Genomic DNA, 25,642 nt, shown 5'->3' with positions numbered 1-25,642 from the left:
AGGACTATTTATTTATTATTTATCTTAAAGAAGAACTGCTTCTATGTCTTTCTTGTTGTTTGTTTCAACCAAGGCAAACCTGGATTTTCACTGCATATCCACTGGGACCTTGTTTTTCTTCACTGAAGCTATAAAAAATGTATTTTCACTGTTGAATAATGCAGGTAGCAGCATAAAAGGCCTGTAGGTGAAAGTAAAACAATAGTCCAATGAAAGTCATTGTTGCATACCAGGAAAGAGTGAGGAAAAATACGTCAAGGTAGCGAAAATGAGCAGAAAAAATAGTTTCCTGTTGCTTTTTAATAAAATGTCTTTATAAGCTTTATATTATTCAAACTTTGAAGTGAAATTAAATTGCAATGTAATCTGATTATCATAGTATTGTGGCAAATGATCAATGAATTGTAAAACTGCAGATGCAAATGTTATAAACATATATTTTAGGACTCGAATACAAATCATTGAACAGGAAAATGGGACAAACATCTTACACTGTGACTTAGTAAATACATATTTGATAGCCCAGCATGAGGTACAGTAACGCTGATATATTTAGCTGATGTAAGTTTATCACAGATACGCTGGTATCGACATGTATGTTGGCTGATAAGTAACAAGAAATGTCAGCACAGAAATGCCAAAAATATGGAGGATCCTGATCAAAAATGTTTGTTTATGTTATTATGTAAAAAAAAAGAGGCAGATACATTATCAATATTTGAGAGATTAAAGAAAAAAACCTTTATTCAATCAGCTTCTTACAATGAGTGATGGGGTCCAACATGAACACACAATTTTATGTTAAATACTCCATTACAAGTAAAACTCCTGCATGAAAAATCCCACTTAAGTAAAAGTACATAAGTATTATGAGCTTGATGTAGTTAAAGTATTGCAGTAAAAGTAGTGGTTTGGTCCCTCTGACTGATATATTATTATATATGACATCATTAGATTATTAATAGTGAAGCATCAGTGTTAGAGCAGCATGTTACTGTTGTAGCTGCTGGAGGTGGAGCTAGTTTACACTACTTTATATACAGTTAGCTAGTTTAGTCCAGTGGTTCCCAACCTAGGGGTCAAGGCCCCTCCAAAGGGTCACCAGATAAATCTGAGGGGTCGTGAGATGATTAATGGGAGAGGAAAGAAGAAAAAACAAAGTTCTGATACACAAATCTGTTTTCAGTTTTTGGACTTTTTCTCTTTTGGATCATTTGAACATTTATTGAAATGAAAGCATGTGAGAAGTTTAGAAGGAAAAATCACTATTTGGTGGAGCTGTTAACAACTCATAGACATGTGAAATGTGACCCCGACTACACACTGCTTTTTGTAAGACGTCAAAAGACAAAAAGGTTGGAAACCACTGGTTTCATCTTTAACAATGTGTTGTATTTTAAAAGCTTGTTATATTATCCATTGTGTCAAATCTTCATCTGAAAAGTAACTTAAGTTGTCAAATAAATGTAGTAGAGTAGAAAGTACAATATTTCCCTCTGAAATGCAGTGGAGTGGAAGTATAAAGTAGCATAAAATGAAAATACTCAAGTACAAACACCTCAGAATTATACTTAAGTACAGTACTTGAGTAAATGTACTAGTAAACCTCCTTACAGTCAAGTTAGGAAATAGCCATCTCAGCTTCTAAACTACGTCACATCTCTTCTCTCATTTAAATATAGTGACTACAGTACACAATCCAGTAACTACTTAACCTCAGATATCCCTCATGTTTGCACTAATGATGGCAGAACTGGTTTCAGGCACCTTTTAAATGGAACGAACTGCAAACTGCCCTCAAACTTGAGTCTTGGTGATTTTAAAGTTTTATTATCTTATGTTTTTTATGATTCTTGTATTTGTTTTTTATTAATTCCTTGTTTATTGTGTAGTCATTTTCAGGTCTCTCTGAGTAAATAGATCTTAATCTCAATGAGACTGCCTGATTAAATAGAGATTAAATAAATAAATGTGACTTTACACCACTGATCAAAGCAAAATAAACTGAGGTGAAATATTTTTTTGCTTTTCTCACATCTGAAAATATCTGTGACTTATTGATACTTGTATTTTGAAAAAAAAAGCGAATAGCGGAAGTGGAACCAACGGCAGGAAATAACTTTCCCTTCGCTCTTTCACAACAAGATGGACTGGAGTGAGGACGGCAATGTAAGTCTGTTTGTCTTTATTAGCTGCTGCTGTTACCTCTGTTGTAGAGTAACTGTCTCATCTGGTGAACATTGGGCTGACGTACTTTTTCCTAATGATATTATACGAGCAGCTTGTTAGCTTTAGCTTGCCGGTAATTAGCCTACGTTGACTGAGACACAGGAACTGACAGTCTATTAGCTTCAGTGGGCACAGTTAGCCTGCTGCTAGTTACCTGGCGTTAATCGATACTAGCTGGCTAATCTCTCCTCAACGTCAGCGGTCATATTTTGGCTCATTTCCTTCGTGTTAAGCCACCTCAGAGAAAGTCTCTTTTTTTAATCCGTCTGGTTGACGTGATGATGTTCTGTCAGCCAAAGCCTGTTTAACCATTTCCTCTTCACCTTTATTATATTCTCAGATTATAATGTAACTGTAATTCTTTTTCACATTAACGTTACAACTGCTGTGCTGTTTTCTGACAGCAACTCATAAACCGCTTGTGTTTATACTGATTACAGCCAGTCAGTGATCAGTTTTTAACCATATGTTATTAGCTAGCCACCTACCTGTCATATCATGTCATATCACGTCATGACAAGTAGGGTACATTTTATTTATATAGCCCCAAACTTCTCCCTCAAAGGGCTTTATTATCTGCCCAGACCATGGCAGCAGCCTGGTATCATCAGAGTATAATCATCAGCATCAACATCCAAAAATAGCATCCAGCAGATCCATCCCAGAGGATGGGGAACAGCAGTCAGGTGGTGCCTTGATACCAGTGACGCCCAGATCGAAAAGTAGCTGGTGGTATGCCACCAGTGGTTCAGCGGCCGATCCCTACACTGGTATGCTGCTCGTGTTCATGGCTTATACCAGTGGATCAGGACTGGTATGTCGGTAGATAACGATATGCTACTGGATTTACAGTAAAACTATATCAAGTGTAATCAATACATACGCACATTGTCATTTCAGACTAGGGCCCGAACGATACTGGATTGTTTGGGCTGATGCCGACGTCAATATTAGGGAGTAAAAAAAAATCAGATATCGATATAGTCGTCTATAAACTTATATATATAGTGATATACATAAACAATTTTTTGCGATGATCCCTCAAATGTGGTGATCAAACACTTGTGACAAAGATATGTAATGGAGGCACGATACTTATATACTTAATAGTTTAACAATAAACTTTATTGTGTAAAATGACATCAGTGCTATGAAAGAGTAAACTTCACTGGGAATTTAATAATTATAAATGGTTAAAACATATGTACCTATATATTATACATGAATTAAGAGAAAGGATCAAATATACAGAACATGCTGCCTATATAACTTTAAAATTTTTTTTTAAAAAATGGCACGTATTGGACAACATATACGTCGATAGAAAATATATATGTGATAGGCCAATATCAGCCAATAATATTGAGCGTACATGCGGGGAGGCCTGCTAGTAAGGAGTCGCAGTAGTGATATTACGAGAGCCTGTATCAGAAGTTGTGCTGCATGCTCAGACAGGAAGGCTTTGATCTTCCTGATGTTGCACAGGGCAAATCGACACAACCAAACAATCAAGGCCACGTGAACCTTAAAGGTTAGCTGGTCATCAATCATGACACCCAAGTTTCGGGCAGACTTTGCGGGCATGAGTTGGGTTGATTCAAGCTGGATACTGATCTGTTGTTGTATAGAGGGACTGGCTGGGATGACGAGGAGCTCGGTTTTAGAGAGGTTAAGTTGAAGGTGGTGTTCTTTCATCCATGCTGGGATATCTGCAAGGCATGATGAGATCAGAGCCGAGACAGCGGGAACGTAAGGGATAACTGGGTGTCACCAGCTTAGCGATGGTATGAGAAACCATGGGAGAAGAGAATTGCACCAAGTGAGGTGGTAAATATTTAGAAGAGAAGGGGACCGAGCACTGAACCTTGAGGAACCCCTGTGGATAAGTCATGCGGTTTGGACACTTCTCCCCTCCAAGATACTCGAAAAGATCTCAAGGCTAGTTTTGACACCGAAGAGGTTGTAAATGTTCATTCATATGCAAAGATAAATTGAGTTGTGGTGGGAGGAGAACCAGTAAAGAACTGGGCAGGTGTGTTGGTGAGACAAGACGACGTTAGCTTACAGATACGAATATACACTTATATATCTATGGGCTTTAGCTAACGATACCTAACACTGTGTTCACATCACAACATTGTAAAGTTTGCAATCATGTATCAGGCTATAACAAATATGCACAGGAGTGTTGATACTTACCCATAACAGAAACTAATGCACAAGTATCAGCTTGTGTAATATCTCCACACTATGTTTCACAGTGTGTCACCCTTACATCAGGAGGGAGACAGAGAGACAGATAAAGACAGTGATACACTTCTTATCTAGGTTTTTAATAGTACGACAGGATGTTACAAAGTGTTTCAATGGCCTTATTTAGGTGACAGTAAAAGTTATCATAATAACAACAAAGTGTTCAGATTTATCAAACGTTTTATGCTGTTAAGAGCAGCTTCATAGTTATCACATATTGCATCAATGGCTAGGCCTGCATCAGCAGCTAATACTAATAACAGATCTATATAAATTATAACTATTATAGCATTCAAATATTCTCCAACTGCATTGAGTAAAATAAAGCAGATGATGTAATACAAATGTAAACCAAGGTTTAACCGCACCACTGAAATTAAAACATTAGCTTGGAAGTTACTGTCACCATCAAACTGATCAGTAAGTGTTTTAACAGAGTAACAGCAGGTAAGCACTAACCTATAAACACTGGTATGAAATATACTATATTTTTGACTAGAATAAGGTAAGACACACAAACATAGTGAATGTAAGTTTTGAAAAAATACAAATTTACCCTCATGGAAAGCACAGAGTGGATACTGCCAAAGCTATTAATTAGCTTAATTAGCTATTTCAAAATGTTTCAATCTGCGTCTGGCTCTGCATCAAAATACACACAGAGATTAACAATCATGAGACAGGTTTTTTTTTAATTTAATAACCATGAGTAAATAGTGAAAATGTTCAAAAATACCCCATCAATCAATCATTCATGATCTAAATTTTTCCCCAAATTTCATATAAATCTCTTACCAGGTTTGGAATATAAATAAACAAACAACAAGAAAGTGAAAATGTAACCTCTTGGTAAATATGAATTGCAGAATTAATCTGACTTGTAATAATGTCAAAGTGCAAGCTAAGAACCACAACATCCGTTCCGGGTTTCACACTGACGTCCTGTGTTAAACCGTCAAGGCTGTGCGACTTACAGGCCGACTGCGTCGTGTTTGGTGATCTGCTAGCAGGATGTGGGAAGGGACCCAGGGTGCAATGGGGGAACAGAAATCCCTGACACCTCTGTTTCCTGACACCTCTACCTGACACCTCTACCTGCTCCCGAGGATGGTTTCAAAGTTACACAGATCTAGTAGCAACAGATCTCAGTTGAAGACTGATCAACAGCTCTAGATGAACGCAGTGATTCTGTTACCGACAGTAGTGCAGTTTCAGTAGAGTGACCTCGCTTAAAGCCAGACTGGTTCGGATCGTACTGGTTGTTCTCAGAAAGGATGGTGCGCTCAAGTATTTTTAATAGGACTGGCAGAAGTGAAACCAGTCTGTGGTTTTCAACCTGGGCTGGGTTGAGTGTAGGTTTTTGAGCAGCAAGTAAGCGAGGAGTTGTTGATGTGTGGGGTAAAGTGCGGGGGGAAATGGTCTGTAGATGATTGGACGGTAGCTCATAGCACAAACACAATCAGCAGATCCTGACAAATGAAGAAGCTGGAACCATCAGATATTGGACATTTTTGCTTGAATAAATGGCCTAAACAATAAATTAATCATCAAAATTGTTGCAGATTAATTTTCTTTCTTTTCCATTAATTGTGACTGACTAACATGATACTATGGATATATTGTCACATAGTACATTTTCTGGAGAGTCTGTTGGAGAGACAGTGTCTGTTCTTGGTTAATCCAGCAAATAAAACACCTGATCAAATCAAAGTACTTCATCACTGATGCAAAAATTGGATTAAAAATCCGATATTGCCCTAAAGGTCAGTGATTTGTAACATTTCCCACTATCATCTAACACATGTAGAGACACTAAAGTGAAAAATCTCACGGTATATGTCATCATATTGACAAATGTAATAGCTCGTGCACAATAACTCATATTTTTGTAGCTGAATGTTTGCACTGTAGATCATTATTAAGCTCATTATTTATCTTATTAACATCTATTTTCCACAGTGACACTTCACAAACAGTAAACACAGTCGTCCACTATTTTGCTGCAGAATAGTTTGTTAATGTTGTACCAGCTGTTTGAAGAAACCCGATGGACATTTAATATTTTTTTTTTTATGAAAAGAAAACACGATTAAGCCTCAGACTCACTTGATTGATTTTCAGACATCAGTGAAGCTTTGACAGACTCGTGTCAGTGCTGAAACAAATTTCTTGGGCGCAAACGCTGAGACACATTCTTAGTGTGCTTGCATATTTGGCTGATAAACAGATTCACATTCTGAATAATAATAGATTTATTTATTTCATTTTTAATTACAGCCCCAGATTAGATAATGATAAACATGTATTTTTTTTTCTGGAAAGTATTCTTTAACTGAATCTTTGCAAACCGCTGGCCATCTGGTTGTATTTTTGGGGGATTTTAGCCTTTAATGAACAGGAGACATGGAGATCTGATAGGAAATGAGGGGAGAAGGAAGAGACGATGGCATGCAAAAAAAGTTCCCCAGCCGGACTCGATCTGGGGACGATGTGGTCGGGGCTGCGACTAATTGATTATTTTCATCCTTGATTAATCTGCCAATTATTTTCTTGAGTCAAAGATGACATCTTCATATGTTGTTTCTTCCAAGCAACAGTCCAAAACTCAAAGATATTCAGTTTACTATCACGTATGATTAAAAAAAATCTGTAAATTATCACATTTGAGAATCTGAAACCAGCAAATATTTGGCATTTTTTGCAATTATTCCATATTGCTGATTATTTTATTGTGAAATCAACTAATAGATTAATTGATTTATCGTTGCAGCTGTAGTTGTGATTGGTCAGCATCTTAATCCTCCATCTGTGCAGGTGTCTCCATCATGCCATCCTTTAAATTCTCCCTTCGAGGCCCCAGCAGGACTCACTCAAACCAGTAAAGCCACCGTTCGCTGCCAGTTTTTAGTTTTTCCACACGGGCTATTTTTGAACCGAATGTTTTCCTCGTGTTACAGAGTCACAGCCACATGCATGACAGCTGTCACCACGGACATGCGGGTCATTCTCACAGTCACGGGCCCAGAGCGGCGGCCTTCGGCGGGATGGCGCCCCCTTTCATGCCGTCCTTTCACGGACAGTTCGGCAAAAACGCCGATCAGGTGATGGAACTCACCCAGCAGCCGAAGAAACGGTCCCACATGGACGACAGCAGCAGCTGGGACATCGTCAAGGCGACACAGTAAGTGGTGAGACGTCAGCTGCAGGAAATTCTCCTTTTCATGTGACGCCGCTATTGGCAAAGAAGGTAAAGCAGCAGATTTGAGTCGCTGTAGTATCAGCTAGTCTGCTCCTTATCCCTACAGGGAGAATTTCTGATACTGACAAGTATTTGATCAATATATTTGCACAGGAATCGCACAACAGAACTCAAGGATTGCACAAATGCTTTAATAGCACTTTTGTTTCCTTAACAGTCAAAAGATATGTGATGATTCATTTTATGTCCGGTTCCAAACCAGTTTAAAAAGAAACACAGATTTAAAAAAATAAAAGCTGCATAAACCCGTCAGTGTGCAGTAGTTGAGATTCATAGACGACTGATGCGTCAGCTGCTTTTACTAACCGAGCAGCGAGTCGAGGTGCAGCAGGGCGAAGGTCGCTCTTAATGTAAGGCAGGAAGGAGAAAAGAAAAGAATAATCCGCAGAGCCGCTCCTTTCTGTCGTTTCATTAATCACACCTGCTCGGTGGAGCGGAAACCCAGTGAGCTTATTTTCACACAGTCTGAAATCAGGATTAAATTAAACCTGTTTTACTAATTTAACACACAGTTGAAAGTGGAAAAAATAATGTTTCATTCAGTGTCACGGAGGTGCATTATTTTCTGTGTTTGACATGTTGAAGCCCTGTGAGATATGAAGCATTATTACTATAACGCGTGTGTGATGGTTTCAGGTTTGGTATCCTGGAGCGCTGTAAGGAGCTGGTGGAAGCAGGATACGACGTCAGGCAGCCGGACAAAGAGAACGTCACGTTGCTACACTGGGCTGCCATCAACAACCGCTCCGAGCTGGTCAAGTAAGAGCTGCAGATACACTGTCACTTCTGTCTCAGCGTTCCCTGACGTCTCAGCTGTGCAGCACGGAAACACTTTGTTTTACTCATATCAGAGGGTGATTCTCGGGATGTGATTGGTAAAAATGTAGTTGTTTATTACATAAGATATAATGTAATATATGATTATAATATTAGTAGTAGATGCCAAAGTGCAGTGACACACACAACACAATCATACAACTGTAACGTTACTTTAAATCAGAGTTCAAATCCAGCCAAGTTGCTTAATTTGCAAACTAAAGTAAATATGAAGAAGTCTGTTTCTGAATCTTCTCAGTTGAACATCACAACACAAACAGAGCTTCAGCACAATCAGCTCTTCCTCAGGGACTTCATGTATAATGTTATTTATCGTATCGTTGTGAGCATCAGCAAAACTCTTAACACTGGCTTATGTTTTAATACCGATTTGATCTTTTTTTTATTTTTCCTGCTGTTTTCCGACAGGTATTTCCTTTCCAAAGGGGCGATAGTCGACCAGCTTGGAGGAGACCTGAACTCTACTCCTCTTCATTGGGCCATAAGGTAACTGTATGACCTGGAGGGGATTCACTGCTACGCTTTTACAGCTCCAGATCTTTTAAAAAATATTGGTTCTGTCCGTTAACTGAAAAAAAATATGTTGAAAACAAAAACTGCTTTTATTTTGAAACAGATTTAGGAATCTAGGATGCAGTGCTGGGCTGCTTTGGGGGCAGTTTCACAACTATACAGATTAAAATGAGACTATTGAGTGAATTTCTTTCTGCCTCATTTGTTGGTGATGACACGTTGACTTTGTTTTGAGACTTTTCAGTTACTTCCTCTTTAAAGCTGTTGGTGGTTTTTTTGTCCGTGAACAGGCAGGGCCACCTCCCCATGGTGATCCAGCTGATGAGATACGGAGCAGATCCCTCCATCGCAGACGGAGAAGGTTATCGTGCTCTCCACCTCGCCATCCTCTTCCAGCACATGGCCATAGCAGCTTATCTTATGGCAAAGGGACAGGTCAGACCACCCGCAAAGCCCCCCCCCCCTCCCTTATCTTCTCTCTCTCTTCTGTTTCAACAGTTAAATTCATTTTCACTCGGTGTGAGTCTGTTTTTGTTCTGATTTGATTTTCCTGGTTAGTAATCTTCATTTTGTCTCTTCGCTTCCAGGAAGTCGATGGACCCGACTGCAACGGACAGACGCCACTGATGTTAGCAGCCCAGAAGATTATTGGGTAAACATCTTTCTCCTGCACAGATATGCTCTATGCCTCTCTGGGTTCAACTAAATATATAAATACCTAAAATATCATTGAATCTGTTTGGATTTTTACATTTTCAATAGGCCTGAATCCTAAAGTATCCTGTACATGTTGTTTTTCCACATCTTTTACATGTCATGACAGTATAAATCTTTGTCTGTAGATTCGGTTAAATATTTCAATCCAAACTTGAAGTTAATTCACAACCTCTTGACATTAGTCTGTAAAGTAAATATCACTTATTGTTTGTTTCTGTCTCAGGCCTGAACCCACTAACTTCTTAATCAAGAATAACGCTTCTGTGAGCGCTGTGGACAAAGTGAACAGGAATACTCCGCTCCACTGCGCCGTGCTGGCAGGAAATGTAGACGCTACCCACATCCTGCTGGAGGCTGGGGCCAGTGTGGACGCAGAAAATATTAATGTGAGCCTCACAAAACCTAAACCGCACACATAAAAACACACGCTGATCTCTGTGCTAAATGATCTAAGAAATTCTGGACACAAGAATCTGATATAAACTGTGAACATACTGTCTTTTGCACCTCCTTGCAAAATGTTGATTTTTTTTTTATTTTTTTTTTACAGTCAGAGTGGATAGACAAGTCTTTCTTCTGTTCATTTTGTTTATCTAATCTTTCTGCAGCAGCTACATTGTGTATTTAGTAAGACACAGTTTGAATTGAATAAATAACGATGCAGGTATTCATGGTGTTCTTAATATTTCCTCCTCAGGGCCACACGCCCATCGACCTGGCTCACCAGGTTCACAGCCCGCTGCTCATCCACATGCTCAACCACATCAAACAGGAGAGGATTCGCTCCAACTCCCGCTGCTTACGAATCATTAACAGATACAGGGTATACAGATGCTAAACAGACACGCATCTCAGATTTTGAACATAAAACTGGTCACAAAAATCTACGGTAACCTCTAGAAAATATTCGTCTAACATGTTCCCATTTATATTTTTCCAGGTGTTTCTGCAGTTTTTGCTCTGCACTGCCATGTTTGGAAGTGTTGGCGCCATAGTCGATATGAACTCAGAGTCCTGGTTGCTGAAAGGGATCCTGCTGGCCTGTGTGATCGGTGCAAGTAACCTGGCCTCAAGGTGAGGACACATTTCCACTGAGCTCTTCTCTTGAATGTTCTGAATGAAATGTAAATGAGGAAGGAATACAACTCAAACATTTTGCACTCATGCTCTCCATCTGCATGTTTTACAAAACCGGTTGGTTTATGTCTACACAGGAATTTCCCAAGTCCAGCTTTCCAGTCTCTTATACCGGCTTCAGCTCTCATAGCTTCAGTCTTCTGGATGCTCGTCACCTGGTGCCTCTGGTTCCTGCCAGATATCCTTTCATGGAAGAAAAAAACACCCTGAAACAATCACAAGACAGTTATTTGTTTTCTTTCCTTACATCTCAGGAGTTGTTTTGTTGCAGACATTTGCTGGAGTTACAATGGATTTTAATGGCAAAAAAAAAGATCAGTGAAACATCAACAATACATCAGATCAGTCCATAATAATCAAAACTGAGAGCCGCGGTTTAACATCACTGACACCGACTTCTATTCACAGGAGCAGAAAGTAGAGCAGAATGCAATGCAGCTACAAGGAAGGTTGAATTGTGTTAATGACATGTTATTTTTGTTCAGGAGCCAACGATACGGTTAGCTAACTATGTGTATATTTACTGCACCAGTTAAAAGTTTGGACATGCCAAAAAATGTTATGCCTAAATCATTGGGATTTGTTTTAGAGGCATTTTGGGAAATGTAGGAAGTCAGAAGAAGAGGCTCTGAGAGGCAGTTCACCAGAGTTTCATCACAATTACCAGAGACAGGAAGTAGAGAGTTGTGACTGATGTAGTGAAGTATTCTCTGTCATCAGTAGCCGATGAAGTTCGATGTAGTGTTTGATATTTTAGCCTTCTGATCAAGCTGATGAATTAAGACTTTCTTAACCTTTGACCCCACATGGACACAGCGCCACAGTTCAGGTTCTGTTCACTCTCAACGCCACCGCTCTGCTCTACTACTACCTCCGCACCTGCAGGACCGACCCGGGCTTCGTCAAGGCAACCGAAGAAGAGAAGAAAATGGTGGGAGGGATATTAAAAATTACAAACCACTAATGATATTTTCTTACATATAAATGTTAAATGTTCTGTGCACGACTGAGTTGAGTTGTGTTTGTTTGTGTTGACAGAATGTGTTGGTGTTGGCCGAGGCCGGCTGTCTGGACCCCAGAATATTCTGCACTTCTTGCATGGTGAGACTCCGAACACAAAACCTCAAACTTTATTCTACAACAAATGTGCCATTCAACACAGAAACAGTGACAACTACTACTATTTTATATTTGCTTTGTTATATTTCACAGATAAAGAAACCAATGAGGACAAGCCACTGCTTCGCCTGCGATGCCTGTGTGGCAAAACAGGACCACCACTCCGTCTGGACCAACGGCTGCATCGGTACGACAGACTGGAGCGAATAGAATAGAGTAGAATATGTACACGACCCCGACCACTAACTGCCCCGCTAGAGGAAGGTAGACAGGTGGAACTGGGGCTGTTAAAATCCTATATAGATAGCAGCAGAGGTAGCAGCTGAGTACTGATGGCTTAAATACACCACTATTGTTAAAAGGGTGTGTTGGATATATGTTGCAGTGAGAGGAGTATGCCATCATGTGAACTCGAGTTGAGCTGCCTGAACTAGCTCGCAGGCTTTGCTAAATTACAAGCTAGTTCAGGCAGGTAAGTGTTAAGAAATGCCATGTTTCCAAGTCCTGGATCCACACCAGAAACTAATCATTTGGTTCTTGTCTGATGGTCTAACTTCCCACCAGATTACATCAAAATCTGTTAACAAGTTTTTAAAAAATATTCTGCTAATTAACGAACAAACAAAACTGAAAACTCACTGCCGGACGTAATAAGACATCTTGTTTCATATTCTGTCAAAACAAATACTTTTCTTTTACAAATAGATATGTGTTGGAAATTTGGACAACAGAAATATAAACACAAATATTTAAAAATTTGCCATTGTGTCATGAATAAGATGATTCAGGATTATTAGTGAGTAGGTTGAAGTTGGAAATTGCCTAAAAATAATAGATGGACTCAGTTTATCCCTAAAAAAAAAAATACTAGAAAGTGACGCTTTGACGAAGCTGAAAATGTGTTAATAGAGTAGAATAACTCATGGACCATCACTAAGTGATGTGTAAAACATTGTTTAAATACTATCTGAGGATATTAAATGTGCATTCTGTGTAATTATTATAGTAGCCAGCATTTGTCACAACATTGGCTCATTTTTTATCCTATTCAGTGAGTTGAATATAATTTCTTCCAGGTGCGAGGAACCATCACTTCTTCGTCCTCTTCCTGCTCTCCCTCTTGTTGATGGGCGCCTGGATGTTCTACGGTTGTCTCGTGTGTGAGTGAGCCACAACATACGACACAATAATAATATCTGACCTGATTTCACATTTTACAGCGGATACAGATGCCTGCGCTGTTTTTTTACATGTTTTCAGACTGGTCGATTCGCGGTGTGCTGCGTTATGAGGAGAAGGGACTGTTGGGCGTCGTCTCTGGCCTCATCAACTGCTCCCCCTGGCTGCTCAGCGTCTTCCTGATGGCCTTTTATCACACCTGTTGGTCCGGCTTGATCCTGCTGCTGCAGCTCTACCAGGTGACTGGATGTCTGGAGTTTGTTAAAAAGCTTCTGAGATCTTCTAACTCAGCCTCTAAAACTCAAAACAAATAGAAAACACTAAACCGACAGATGATTTTTCTGTGTAATTTTATCTTTAAATTGACGTGTATCCAAATGTTTCATTATCTGTCTAAGAATATCTATTATTATTTCATATAAATGTGATACAATGATTATATATAATTACAATATTAAGTAAAATAATGACTTATTTGTTAATTTTTATAAAAGACTTTTACAGAAATTATTCAAAATACAATTAAAATACCTTTGAACTCACTCAACTTCCTTCCTTACTTACTTAAGACTCAACGTTACTGAAATAAACCAACTAAACTATGAAATGTTATGGAAAAATCATGAACTTTTAAGGTTTTGTAATGTGCTGCTTCTGATCATTGGATGAGTGTCGTCTCTCACCTTGATTTAAATGATGTTTTCTTTGTGTCGGAGCAGATTGCCTTCTTGGGACTGACCACAGCAGAGAGGACGAGTCTGACGAACCACCAGAGAAAACTTAGACAATCCGTCTCCCTGAGACAAAATCCATACAAGTGAGTTGATATCAGCGCTCTTATCTGTGTGGTCATTTTACTAAATATATTGTTTTATGATCTCTAGCAACCAAATTACAGTTTGATTATGTTTGCATACTTCAGTGGAGCTCTATAATAGCGTGTCCTTTATCTCAGTTGGTTAAGAATCTTGAATCAATATGTAAAGTCAAAGGATTATTGTCTGTGTTGTAATAATGGCCGTTTCTGTTTCTGGTCAAGGTCTCTGTTCTCTTGTCAGGAGATATTGTGTAATACTGAACGTCTCATTGTACATTAGTGCTGATTTATTACTGGTAACACTGGGCCAGATGTGGTTTTATTATCTTTGGAAACATAATCGGGACTCAGCTTTTATTTGTGAACGCGCCACCAGATGTGCAAACGCAGGCTGGAAATTGTAATTGTGTACATAGTTCATGAAAACAGTTGCTCATTATTGAGATCGTGTAGGGACACGGAAATAATAATTATTAAAGATTTAAAAATAACTAATTAAGAGGAAACAACAGCTACTTATATTTTCAAAGCTCAGTGCATGTTTAGAGTTTGCATTTGGAGATAAGACCAGTCAGTTACTGGGAGCTGAGGTGATCCAATATGTGGCCTGATTTTTTAGGCATCAAGTTAGAAATGGTTCCGTTTCTTTAAGTTTAGTAAATTTGTGCTAAAAACTGAAGTGATGTCTCTCTGCCTGAGAAAACAACTTACTTCAGGCATCAACGCGTTCGCAAGAAAATTTGGTTTTCTGAGACTGAAGTTTAATTTAACTTCTCCCGGCTTTGAAATTGAGGTTGTTAATAAGATAACTGGAATGTGGAAGAGTGCAGTGATTGGTAAAAATTATTAAAGCAATCTTCCAATTAACTCATTTTTGTGGAAATGTTTGCTGGGATTGGATGAAATGGATTCACTGGTTTCACTAATCTTTTGTGGAAAAAAAAGATAACTCTCAGTAGGTTGAATAGTTCTGCTGTAATTAATACTTTTGAAATATGGATGAAATTATATATTTGCAGGACATTTCAGTAGATCCAGAATTTAAAGCAGATACTTTCTTCAAAACACGAGCTAAAGAGGGGTCAGTTAGATTCTGGCAAATGTACGCTGAATATGACATTTACACTTAGATAATATATAACTTATATATTTCTAGGCATTATAACGCACCAAATAATCCATTTTATATATACTTGCAAATAAGAAGTTACTTAAAAGGTAAAAAGTTATGCAGAATATTCATCCTCTTCTTAAATATATCATGAATAATTGCAGTGAAAAAGATAAAAACATAGTTGAGAAACCCTGCAGGAGAGATGAAACAGAACTGGGAACAAAAGTGACATGAAAAATGGAAACAGATGTTTAATGAGGTTCAAAAAACTACTAATCCTTAAATTTGGAGAGAATTTGAAAGTACATATTGACTGCAGAGGTTATTTCCAAATGTGAATGTTTTTCTTTTTAGTTTTGCCTGTTCTGTTAGGATTACTTCTGTATCATCAGTTGCTGAAATTGGAAACAGCGTGCATGAAAACAAAGTATTAAAAAAGGGACAAAATGGCAAATAACTCTGGACCTTCACCGCATTTTCAGCAGTGAAGTCCTGGTTTTATCTTTTATCAGACTGAACATCCTCTCTCGTCGTCTCTCCGCAGTCTGGGCGTCGTGAGGAACCTGGTGTCCTTCTTCCACCTGCGTTGTTGTGGCCTCTTCAAACCCGCCGTCATCGACTGGACGCAGCAGTTCCCGCCCGGCCGCGACCAGCACATGTTCGGACACACCGACATGGTCTGACCTCCCCCCCCGCCGCCCCATGCTCAGGGTCAAGGGTGAGAGTTTTACAGTGGTTCTGGACCAAAAGCATAGACTGTATTTATTTATTTTTTTAAAAGTACGGTTCATTGTGAAGAGAGAACGAGATACGAGAAGTCGAGGGGGGGGAAAAACACAAAGCAACGTGTAGATATCGTTCAGATGGAGTTGCTCTTTGTACAGACTGCTGCTGCCTTATACTTGACCGATGTAAGTGAAATAAAACGTTTTAATTTGGGGGAAAGGTTGAACCTTTTAAAGGCCTAAATTGTAATTGAACTTTTAAGCTGTTTTTTATGAGCACATCAAGCCTATTTTTTAAAATCCTCTGTTCTGGGATAAAAAAAAGGATCTTTGTACGTGGTTAAGGTTGGTTTTATGACTTTTGTAAGAGCTGCATGTGTTTAATAATGAATAACCACTATTATACTTCAATAAAGCAATGTTTTGTGTGCCTGTCTTTTCAAATGGCTGTGTTTGGACTCGGGGGGGGGGAGGGGGTGGACAAAATAAAACATATAAAACTGCACAACAGTTAATACCGCTGTGGTAAGGATTATAAATGTTCAGGGTGCAAGATTTTTCACATCAGTTGTCATTTTTGAGGCCTTAGTTTGTGGTGTTGTCAATCAAATATCTTGTTAAATGTCTCCGTCAGTGTTGATGAAGGACTATCTGTGACTTCTGTTCTCTGCTGAAACACTTATTTGTCGTTATTTTCCAGATTTTCGCCACATTAGATGATTTTTCAGTGTGTGTGGCTGATGCACACACACACACACTCAGGCAGCTACTGTACAACAAGGCAGTAAATTCAGCTATAAGTATGTGTCAGTATTGATCGGCCTGATTATTAAATAACCTTTTTTTTTCCTTTTTAAATCAACAAAGATTGTTCATTTCAGATGTAAGCCCCACGGAGCCTTTTAGCCTCTTTTTTTTGGTTTACATTTATTGGATTGTTCAGTCTCGCGAGCTCTCAACACCCCGATTTCCAGCAACAGCAGGCGGCTGTTTTTCACCAAAAAAAGCTCTGATAAACCCACTGTGCACAACCTGTCCAGCACCAGACGGCAGACAGACAGACAGAGTTATGGAGCGTTTAGCAGCTAAAAAGCCAGATATTTTTCTCAGGAGTTGTTGGAGACCAAAACAGAGCTAATAGGAGAGTGAATCAGGCTGCGTCTGAAATCACTCCATATTTAATATACGATGCACTACATTTACTCTGCCTTTTTGTTTGAGTGTCTGAATTCTGAGTGTCAAATTTATCCACTATACTGAGCTCTTGAAAATAGGTCCATGACATGTACACTACTTTCTACTAACAAAACCAGTGTAATGTGTTGGGATATTACAATCAGTGATGATGCAAAATGATGATAAGTGTCTGAAATCTCAATTTACTGTTCACTATTGAATAAACTATTGAGTTTCTATTGTTTAGAAAGTAGTGAAGACAACTCCAAATGAATGCTAAACTGTTCTGCTGTGTGTCTGCTAGCTGCATGAATGTTAGCTAACATGCTAGTCAGAGCAACTGTATGAGGCGATGATATATCAGGCTTTTTCAACCTGTAATAAAGCTTCTCTGTCCCCGAGTGGCAGGAAAAAAAAGTCAAGTAACGCAGCTTTAAGGCAACATAACTTGAGGCCCTTTCAGACTGGGAAGCAATAGTTGCACGGTGGCAACCACAGCTGCAAGAAGTTTGCATGGTCCAACTTCAGTAGCTGCACAGACACTGCATCCCTGCTCCTGTGCTGCTTTTGCCAGACAGTAACTTACCACTTCCTTGTCTGAAAGAGCCTTTAGGAGAACAAAGAGGCCGGTTACAGTAGATGCTTCAGTAGTTGCTGGTGTCTCCATCTCAAATGTTATAATGTATGTGATGCGATGGACACAAATGTGACTTAAAAATCATGAAAACAAACTTGATATTTGCTCCACAGCATCATAATGTATGTTCTTAAAAGATGGTGTTGAGCTGAATCAACACCTTTGACAGTTTCAGGCAAAAATTCGAGCATCATGAGCTTCGCAAGCTTTACTGCATAACTGTGACGACACGTCCTTCTGTTTCACTGTTGAGCTCCTCCTCTGGTCATTATGTGCTTTTTTTTTCTTTTTCTTTTAATCAACCAGTACAGACAGAATGTCTTGACGTTCAGCAGCCTTAAGTGTCCCGGCTACAGAAAGGACGGGCAGCTTGTTATTGTTTCAGGTATCATGTTCTGTCATAGCTTTTCATTTAGGTCATGTACTGTATGTTTGCATCGGTAACAACAGACAGTTATGTACAATCAGGTCACTGCACTGTGTATTGAATCTAATAAAAAGCAAGGATGTTTTTCCACTCGCATGGTTCATGAGTTCTTTTCATCCAAAATATTCTCATATTTCCCAGACATCTGTCCACTGTGATCGAAGTGTCTGCAGGTTTTCACGTGTGACTTAAAGGTGCAAACTGCAGAATAAGAGTGCTGCTCTGGAGTAACTTTAACTCTGTGAATGTTTTTCAGCTTCTCTAATTTAATAGTGTGAGATAACAGCTCTAATTTTAGTTTGACAAAAACATCTCGTCCCGTCCCGCTCTGCACGGCTGCTTAGACAAAACTGTTTGCATTTGTTAATCACTTGTTGCCTTGATTATTCTAATTAATTATTACAGAAGAGTAATTCATGAATGCAAATAAGATTCTATTAATAATTAACAGGATGAGGCAACAGCAGGCAGTAACCGGTGCAAATAAATTCACAGGCTAAAAACAAATTAATTAAGGGTTGGTTCTTGTTTAGCAGTTGTTCTCATCTAACTACATCTAAACAATAATTACAAACAAAAGGAATAAGTAGAATTAGTGATTTATTCTAATAATGATTAGTTCAGCTCAATATGTGAAGTATAAAAGATAAAGAATGAAATTAAATACTCAGAATGAAGCATTTTGAGTATCATCTCAATTTTTCTGCAGTGAAACAGCCTATCCTGTTCGGTGTGGACTCATATGTTACAAACATCATCCAGACTAACGTAATTAAAAGCCGAGTCTCCGTCTAAACAGCTGCGGTGTAACTCAGTAAATGTGAGTTTGAGGTTCTTTGATTGCAGTCGTAGTTCACTGCTATTCGTCCAACATGGCGGCGTTCCCCAGTCCGAACCCTTTTGGGCCGAAGTTTTTGGCGTAGCAAACTGAAGAGAAAGACAGAAAACAATGAGAGTTGGTTCAATGTTGAACAATGAGTTAATGATGCAGCTTTTTTATATAAACTGTTACACTTTTTCTTTATTAATACACTTTGCCTCAGTTTACTGACTCTGTGTGTGTGTGTGTGTGTGTGTGTGTGTGTGTGGTCTATAGTACTTTATTTCTCTACTTGTGAGGACCAAAATGCACATTTGAGGCATTAGTAGTAGATGATGCTCACAACTATAATATACTGGGGCTGCAACTAATGATTATTTTCATTATCGATTAATCTGCAGATTATTTTCTCAATTAATCATTTATTTGTTTGGTATTTTTGCTTGACTGCTACTAATTTATTATCACAATAGTTTCCAATTAATTTCCAGTCGATCTAATAACTAATAATCATGTTTAGGGCAAAAAGCTGGTCACCTACAAGGTCAACCATTAACTATTTTAGGGTTAAGACTTGGTTAACATTATTAGGGTAAGTGACAAAAACAAGTGTGTGTGTGTGTGTGTGTGTGTGTGTGTGTGTGTGTGTGTGTGTGTGTGTGTGTGTGTGTGTGTGTTTGTTTGTGTGTGTGTGTGTGTGTATTTGTTTGTTTGTGTGTCTGTGTGTATGCGTGTTCACCTTTACAGTACAGCTCTCCGTCCTTGTCAGTCACAGTGGTTGACTCCAGACTTTTACCACACAGGGCACAGCGGAAACAGGTTTTATGCCAAGGCTACACACACACACACATACACATACACACACACACACACACACACACACATACATGACAAGTGTTATTCACATAGGATTCAGGCTGAAATTAATTTACAAAAATAAAGTTTAAACCATGTTTTAAACTAATCATCTTGCTCAGAGTTTAATTGTGGGAATAAAAGTGTAAAATTTGCCCTGAAGGTGATGATAGAGAAAAGGTCATGAGGTCATTAAAGATTTATCCTCTTGGGAGCATGCACGTGCTCAGTAATGTCTGCAGTAATCTGGCCTACAATATATACTAGATATTATACTCTGGACCAAACAGTTTAACAGACTGATTGTTTTTTAGTGATGTTCTTTTTTAATTTATGGGCTCAGAATTTTCCAGTTATTTGCACTGAGGATCAACCACATCATTGGATGGTATAAAACAGTCTTGTTCATCCTCCTCGTTCCCTTGGTGGCAACGTTGTCATCAATATTAAAAAAAAACATTTTCAAAGAAAACGTCAGAGTCTAGTGGCAAAGTTCTGAGTTTAGATCTCTGCTCAGTCTGCTGGAACTTCAAATCGCAGAAGGATTTATTTACAATGTGTGGAAATAAACTAAATAACCCCAAATTAAAAACCTCCATGTTTCAGCAGGACAGACTTACCTTCCCGGCTCCCATCACCTTCTCTGCTGCATAGACAGCTTTGGAGCAGCGAGGGCAGCGGTCTGAACTTCCAAACTTCTGTGAAAATTTATTGGGATTGGCGTTTGTGGCGGACGGTCGTCGTTTCGAACTGTGAAAAAACAAAAACATTTCACTATTTGTGACATTTGATGACATCTCTGGTTACTGGTCTTTGAATATTTTGATCTTATTAATTTTTTTACCACTAGTTTGATTTTTTTTTTTTTTTTTGTATTTTTGAGGAGCGATGCCAGCAGTAACACCAACATAGGACACAAATCTACGTTTTTTTCCAATGTTTTTATGTGTATTGGAAGAAAACACAATTTTTAAGCTTATAAACTTGTTTCTGTCACTGTGTTTAGAAAGTAACCTTCATCATACTGGAGAAAAGTGACATTAACTAGCTCGACTTCCGATAATTAAAGGTTCAGTCCAACAAAATCACCAAAAATGAAGGAGTATGATGAAGAAACTTCTGGAAAGCTCTGCGCATAAATCCAAAATAAACTAAATGGCTGAATTACTATAATATAATATTTTAAATATGAATAAAAATATAATACAAATATGTTATTTTTTTGGATTTGGGTGAAGTGAACCACACTATGAGTGAACACGTACTCATGAGACTGCGGGTCGACGTTCTGTCCCGGAGGATCAGAGCTCAGAGCTCCGGCTCCTTGCCCGTATCCGTATCCTTTTGGTCCATATTTCTTGCCATAACAGGACTTGCAGTAAATCTCAGACTCGTGGGCTGCGACCGTGGTGCTGTCCAGCCCTTTTCTGCAGCTCACTATACGAAAGAAACAGAGATATTTTATTTTATTTTAGTTATTATCTGACAATGAGGCTGCGTTAAAAGGCACACGGTCACGGTGAAGTAATGAAGGTTAAATAAAGCTCCCACCTAGCTTGTTTTATCAGTCAACAATGACATTACACATAGTCAGATGTCTTGTGTTTCTATTTGTAGGGAGGGAGCCGGGTGTGAGGCGAAGGTTTAAGAAAAGATGAACACTTTAGCAGATGGATGAGCTTATCGCAGAGGCCTTTCAGAGCTCCCGGTGGAACAATCAAGCGGTCACATGTTCCCGACCAACTGGAGTGTTTGTGTTTGTGCAGAGAAGAGTTATCGTCTATGAGGTGTCTAACTCTCTGGGCTCTCATGTAGCTCTGAGTCCCTGGATTAGACCTCTGCAGCTGGGAGATCTGTTTATGTCCTCGATATTTGGCTGCAGCGCAACAGAACCGCAACTGATATTCATGTCAGGATGTCCGTCCAAACAGAAGACAGTGGAGGGGGGGGGGGGGAACTCTGTCAAACCCCGGAGAGAGACTCCGTCAACTCCCACATGAAATACAACAAAAGTAAATCAGAGAGGGATGCTTTCCAGAGAGGATAATTTGAGTTATTGCTGAGAGCAGGAGAGGTCTGAGATGAAGGAAGAGTAAAAGGAGCTTTATGAGAGAGAGGAAAAGAAAGAGAAAGAGACAAAACAGAGAGAGGGGAAAAGAGAATTAATAAAGGAACGAAAAGGAGGTGGAAAGAAAAACACTGGAAGGAAGAAATGAAGAAAAGGAAGAAATGAGGAAAGAAGGGTCTTCCCATCTCAGGTGAAAAGGGCATGAAGGGAAGAAACAATAATAAAACGGAAACCAAACACAATCAAAATCAAATTAAATCAATCAAAAACTGGACTACATATCTCTGTCAGCAAGAGAACAAGGAGGAAAGCTACAGAAGCTGAAATATGCTGCTCTGTGGCTCTTCTGTAAATTCACAGGGAGCTTTTATAAGCAGCTGAAGGTGCCGACAAGACGGCTGATAAGAGCAAGAAACATCTACTGGAGACCAACAGATTAAACATGGAAGGAATGAAAAACCTGATGGTTGGTTGTTCGGTTTGCTGCTTTTCATTCCAACCAAACAGAAGGAAAACGTCCAAGGTACTGTGGTGACTTAAAGAGACCTGCATGTGGACTTTTGATGATGAATGAATAAATTAAACTGCCTCAAAACGGACTAAACACTAAACTGGAACAGAAATGACCAACTGGGATTTCAAGATACCCCCATTTCCCACCTTTCTGATATGTTTTAAACCAGCTTCTTCAGTTGTAATCCTGATTGTGCACAATTAGTCAGTCTGTCAGTCTTACTGCAGATGAAGCAGGTCTTGTGGAAGCTCCTCCCGTTACACTGGATCTCCTCTGCATGATACACCGTCTTCTCACACGCTGAACACTTGGCGCCTCCTCCCCAGTTTGGCATCTAAAAGGAAAAATAATAAATAAATAGATAAGAATAGATAACATAGAACTGAAATGTCTTTATACAGTAAACGTCATAAATGTCCTCCATCACAGTCTAATGTAAGGCTGCAACAGTTGATCATTTTCATTAATGATTCATCTGCACATTATTTTCTTTCTTTAATTAATTCTATTAATCATTTGGTCTATAAAATGTCAAAAAAAATGTGCAAACTGCCCATGAAAATCTCTCAGAGCACAACGTGACGTGTTTAAATGCTGGAACCAGAGAATGTTTGGTATTTTTTCTTGACAAATTGATTATTAATATTTTTGCTGATTAATTAACTAATCATTTCTGCTCTCGTCTAATGTGATATCTTCAAATTGTTCAAATATGTATTTATAATGACATGAATGAAGATGGGGTCGGATCTTTTTGCCCGTTAAGCTCTGATAAGTGTTGAATGACAAAAGCGTTCATGAGGATCTGATGATATTTGCTGTTAGATGTGATTCCAGAGTCAATAATATAACTCAGAAACAAAAAGGAGGGAAGTAACACTGATAATCTAAATATCTAAAAACTTTTTTAAGTAAGGAAAACTGCTGTAAGTTATGTACACTTTATTGCATGTCCCTTCTCATTTTCTACACTCAATTTTCACTCATTTCCCCAAATTTAAGCCGGATGTAGAGACATGTTAACATCTTTAAAGTTGTTAAAATGACATTATTAAATCTTCAAATTAAAGTGTTAATACCCTAACCTAAAACTTAACCTTCCCCAATACTGACCTGTTCTAAAAATCCTGTAATGTTTTAGTTGAACAATTTAAACCAATTAACTCGTACACAGCTTTATGAGTTCATTTTCTTATCAGTTTCGAGGGTTCTTGACTCCCCTAAAAGCCCTGAAAGCCTGGAGATGTGGCGTCGGTGCCCTCTCTGGCCTTCTGTCTGACATTCCAGTTTCCACTCCTATCAGAGGCTGCCCATCACCTCACAGGACTGGTATGTGATATTCCAGGAATAGAGGCTTTACTGAGACATCGGACGGACAAAAGCAAAGCAGCCTCTTCATCAGACTCGATTAGAAAAAATACTGAATTCCCTCCAGAAAAATCAAATTCTCATATATGGAACAAACTCAAGGTCAAAAATAGAAGCTGCTCAAAGAAGACACAATAAACAGCCTCGTCATTAAATCAACCACGTTACCTGCGTGCTGTAATATCAACTCAACTACTAACAGGAAGCATTAAAAGAAATGAATCACTGCTTACCTTGAATCCAAGCCTTTGTGCTTCTGTCCTAACGTGACAGCGAACGCTCCCGGCTCAGCTTAAATACCCTCCATCTCACCATCACCTCAGACCACCGGTGACGCTTCAATGAAACCATCCTCCTAAAATAACTCGTGACAGAGCCGAGCCCTCTGACCCTTCATCATCACAGGCTGAAAGAGGCCTGAACATCAGCCACTCCAACATTTGTTCTGGACTCAGACAGGAAACTCCAGCCGACACTGACTGACAGCTGCACGCAGAGGATGCATCCACATGGTATGTTGTAGGATTATGTACATAAACAATGGGCACGTCATACACCAAAGACATTGTGAGGCTGTGGTGCCAGAAAACAATGTGGTTGGATGGATAAAGAAGTGCTGTTCATAGATCTTGACCGCTAGTGGGGTAAATTTTAAGGGGGGGCGTCAAAGGAAAGGTCATGTTGTTGCCTAAATCTACCTCTGTACAGCCTGATGATCAAACTGAATCTACAGTTTCTATTTGAATGAATCAGTGGTGACTCAGGAACCAGGTTATGAAAAGCTGGTTGTTAGTTGTAATTACGAGAGAACGGGAGGAAACTTTCATCTGTATCTCCCACCTTAAGAGTTTCAGTTCAAGACTTCAAGAGAACTTTATTGTTCTTGTCTCTGACATAGAAACTGCAGCTGCTGACATAAAACTACCTAATATACAAAAGCTCAAATTTAACAAGAAAGCCAATAAATCAAAGAAGTACCATTTAAATATTGTTAGTAAGTATATAAGCTGTGAAATTTAAATATTTGCCACAAGAGCTGCTGACGTATCAAACTGTCTGGAGTTGGCAAAATGGCTGCAACATCACTGGTGACCTAAAAGTCCTGTTCACTTGTACTCACTTTGTTTATGTTTTGGTGTTTAGACCCTAATCAGGTGATACTGATCATTAATTTTACCTGATGAAGTCTGAGGAGTGAAAACGTGTCAGTTCAGTGAGTTCAAGAGTTCGACACTGTGCAGAATATTTAGTTTCTGTCAGTTTTTGATCCCACACATTTGCCTGTAAGATTTTCTGGTTTGCAAGAACTTTGTAATTGTTACCAGTTGAATGTAAATAAGATGTTATATTTAAAGATCCACTTCACACAATATAAAAAATACTCTGCTTGGAATAATATGTCTAATATGTTTTTTCCTCAAACAAGTACAATCACCTAATAAAAAAAACATAAAATTTCATCTATTCAATTTCCCTCAAAGAAAAATCCAGAAAGTTAATTCTTAGTGTTTTGAGGCTTCAAGTTCCCAAATCACACTTGTGTAAATTGAATACTTGACCATGACCCTTCAAAACCTGTTGTGATGTCACAAATCCTGCTGGTAGGCCCGTCCCTTAAACTCTGATATTTAAAAGAGCAGAGAAACTTTCAGCAGACGAAAGTGAAAACATCCGTCTAGTTTCACAACTGCACAAACATCATCCTGCACAGTGAAGCTCAAACATCAGAGCGCAGTAACAATAAGCTAAACACATGTGTGAGTGGAGGTCGACTTTAACCTAACAATCAATACGGCTAATTAAAAATAAATTAAACAACCAACAGTTTAAAACCTAATTTAACATTAATGAACTGCTACATATATGTGACATGATGCA

The 25,642-nt window shown here is 38.8% G+C and overlaps 2 protein-coding genes across 4 annotated transcripts; one reads left to right on the top strand and one right to left on the bottom strand.

Annotated features, from left to right (window-relative positions):
- The first annotated feature begins 2,096 nt into the window (after window positions 1-2,096).
- On the top strand, window positions 2,097-18,225 carry zdhhc13 (zinc finger DHHC-type palmitoyltransferase 13). Its single transcript, XM_044355818.1, has 17 exons — window positions 2,097-2,169; window positions 7,440-7,663; window positions 8,378-8,500; window positions 8,987-9,064; window positions 9,382-9,526; window positions 9,679-9,743; window positions 10,032-10,194; window positions 10,506-10,631; window positions 10,749-10,882; window positions 11,023-11,123; window positions 11,752-11,876; window positions 11,984-12,046; window positions 12,158-12,251; window positions 13,141-13,224; window positions 13,325-13,482; window positions 13,963-14,060; window positions 15,719-18,225. Exons 1-17 carry the CDS (start codon window positions 2,146-2,148, stop codon window positions 15,855-15,857), a joined length of 1,944 nt encoding a protein of 647 aa, XP_044211753.1. The 5' UTR covers window positions 2,097-2,145; the 3' UTR covers window positions 15,858-18,225.
- A 497-nt stretch (window positions 18,226-18,722) lies between these two features.
- csrp3 (cysteine and glycine-rich protein 3 (cardiac LIM protein)) lies at window positions 18,723-24,106 on the bottom strand. Of its 3 annotated transcripts, XM_044355832.1 has the most exons (7): window positions 23,998-24,106; window positions 23,616-23,755; window positions 22,619-22,730; window positions 21,080-21,251; window positions 20,435-20,564; window positions 19,699-19,792; window positions 18,723-19,066 (listed from the first exon to the last, which is right to left on the bottom strand). In XM_044355832.1, the coding sequence occupies exons 2-7, from the start codon at window positions 23,676-23,678 to the stop codon at window positions 18,999-19,001; spliced, it is 639 nt and encodes a 212-aa protein (XP_044211767.1). In that variant the 5' UTR covers window positions 23,679-23,755; window positions 23,998-24,106; the 3' UTR covers window positions 18,723-18,998. The 3 variants fall into 3 exon arrangements, with proteins under 3 accessions (XP_044211767.1, XP_044211776.1, XP_044211783.1); XM_044355841.1 differs by lacking the exon at window positions 23,616-23,755 and having other exon boundaries at window positions 23,998-24,105; XM_044355848.1 differs by lacking the exon at window positions 23,998-24,106 and having other exon boundaries at window positions 23,617-23,755.
- Between the last annotated feature and the right edge of the window lie 1,536 nt (window positions 24,107-25,642).

The sequence above is a fragment of the Thunnus albacares genome, chromosome 1 (assembly GCF_914725855.1).
Source record: "Thunnus albacares chromosome 1, fThuAlb1.1, whole genome shotgun sequence".
In the NCBI taxonomy this organism is placed as follows: domain Eukaryota; kingdom Metazoa; phylum Chordata; class Actinopteri; order Scombriformes; family Scombridae; genus Thunnus; species Thunnus albacares.
This window is presented reverse-complemented; position numbering and strand designations above follow the sequence as displayed.

What these genes read in the sequence shown, in the direction of transcription:
- zdhhc13 (XM_044355818.1), top strand. Translation starts at nt 2,146, where the DNA reads ATGGACTGGAGTGAGGACGGCAAT. An exon ending in AACCGCTCCGAGCTGGTCAA is followed by an intron (nt 8,501 to 8,986) that starts GTAAGAGCTGCA and finishes GTTTTCCGACAG; the next exon opens with GTATTTCCTTTCCAAAGGGG. An exon ending in ATCTTATGGCAAAGGGACAG is followed by an intron (nt 9,527 to 9,678) that starts GTCAGACCACCC and finishes CTTCGCTTCCAG; the next exon opens with GAAGTCGATGGACCCGACTG.
- csrp3 (XM_044355832.1), bottom strand. Translation starts at nt 23,678, where the DNA reads ATGTCAGACAGAAGGCCAGAGAGGGCACCGACGCCACATCTCCAGGCT. An exon ending in CAAGACCTGCTTCATCTGCA is followed by an intron (nt 21,252 to 22,618) that starts GTAAGACTGACA and finishes TCTTTCGTATAG; the next exon opens with TGAGCTGCAGAAAAGGGCTG. An exon ending in CGGAGAGCTGTACTGTAAAG is followed by an intron (nt 19,067 to 19,698) that starts GTGAACACGCAT and finishes CTTTCTCTTCAG; the next exon opens with TTTGCTACGCCAAAAACTTC.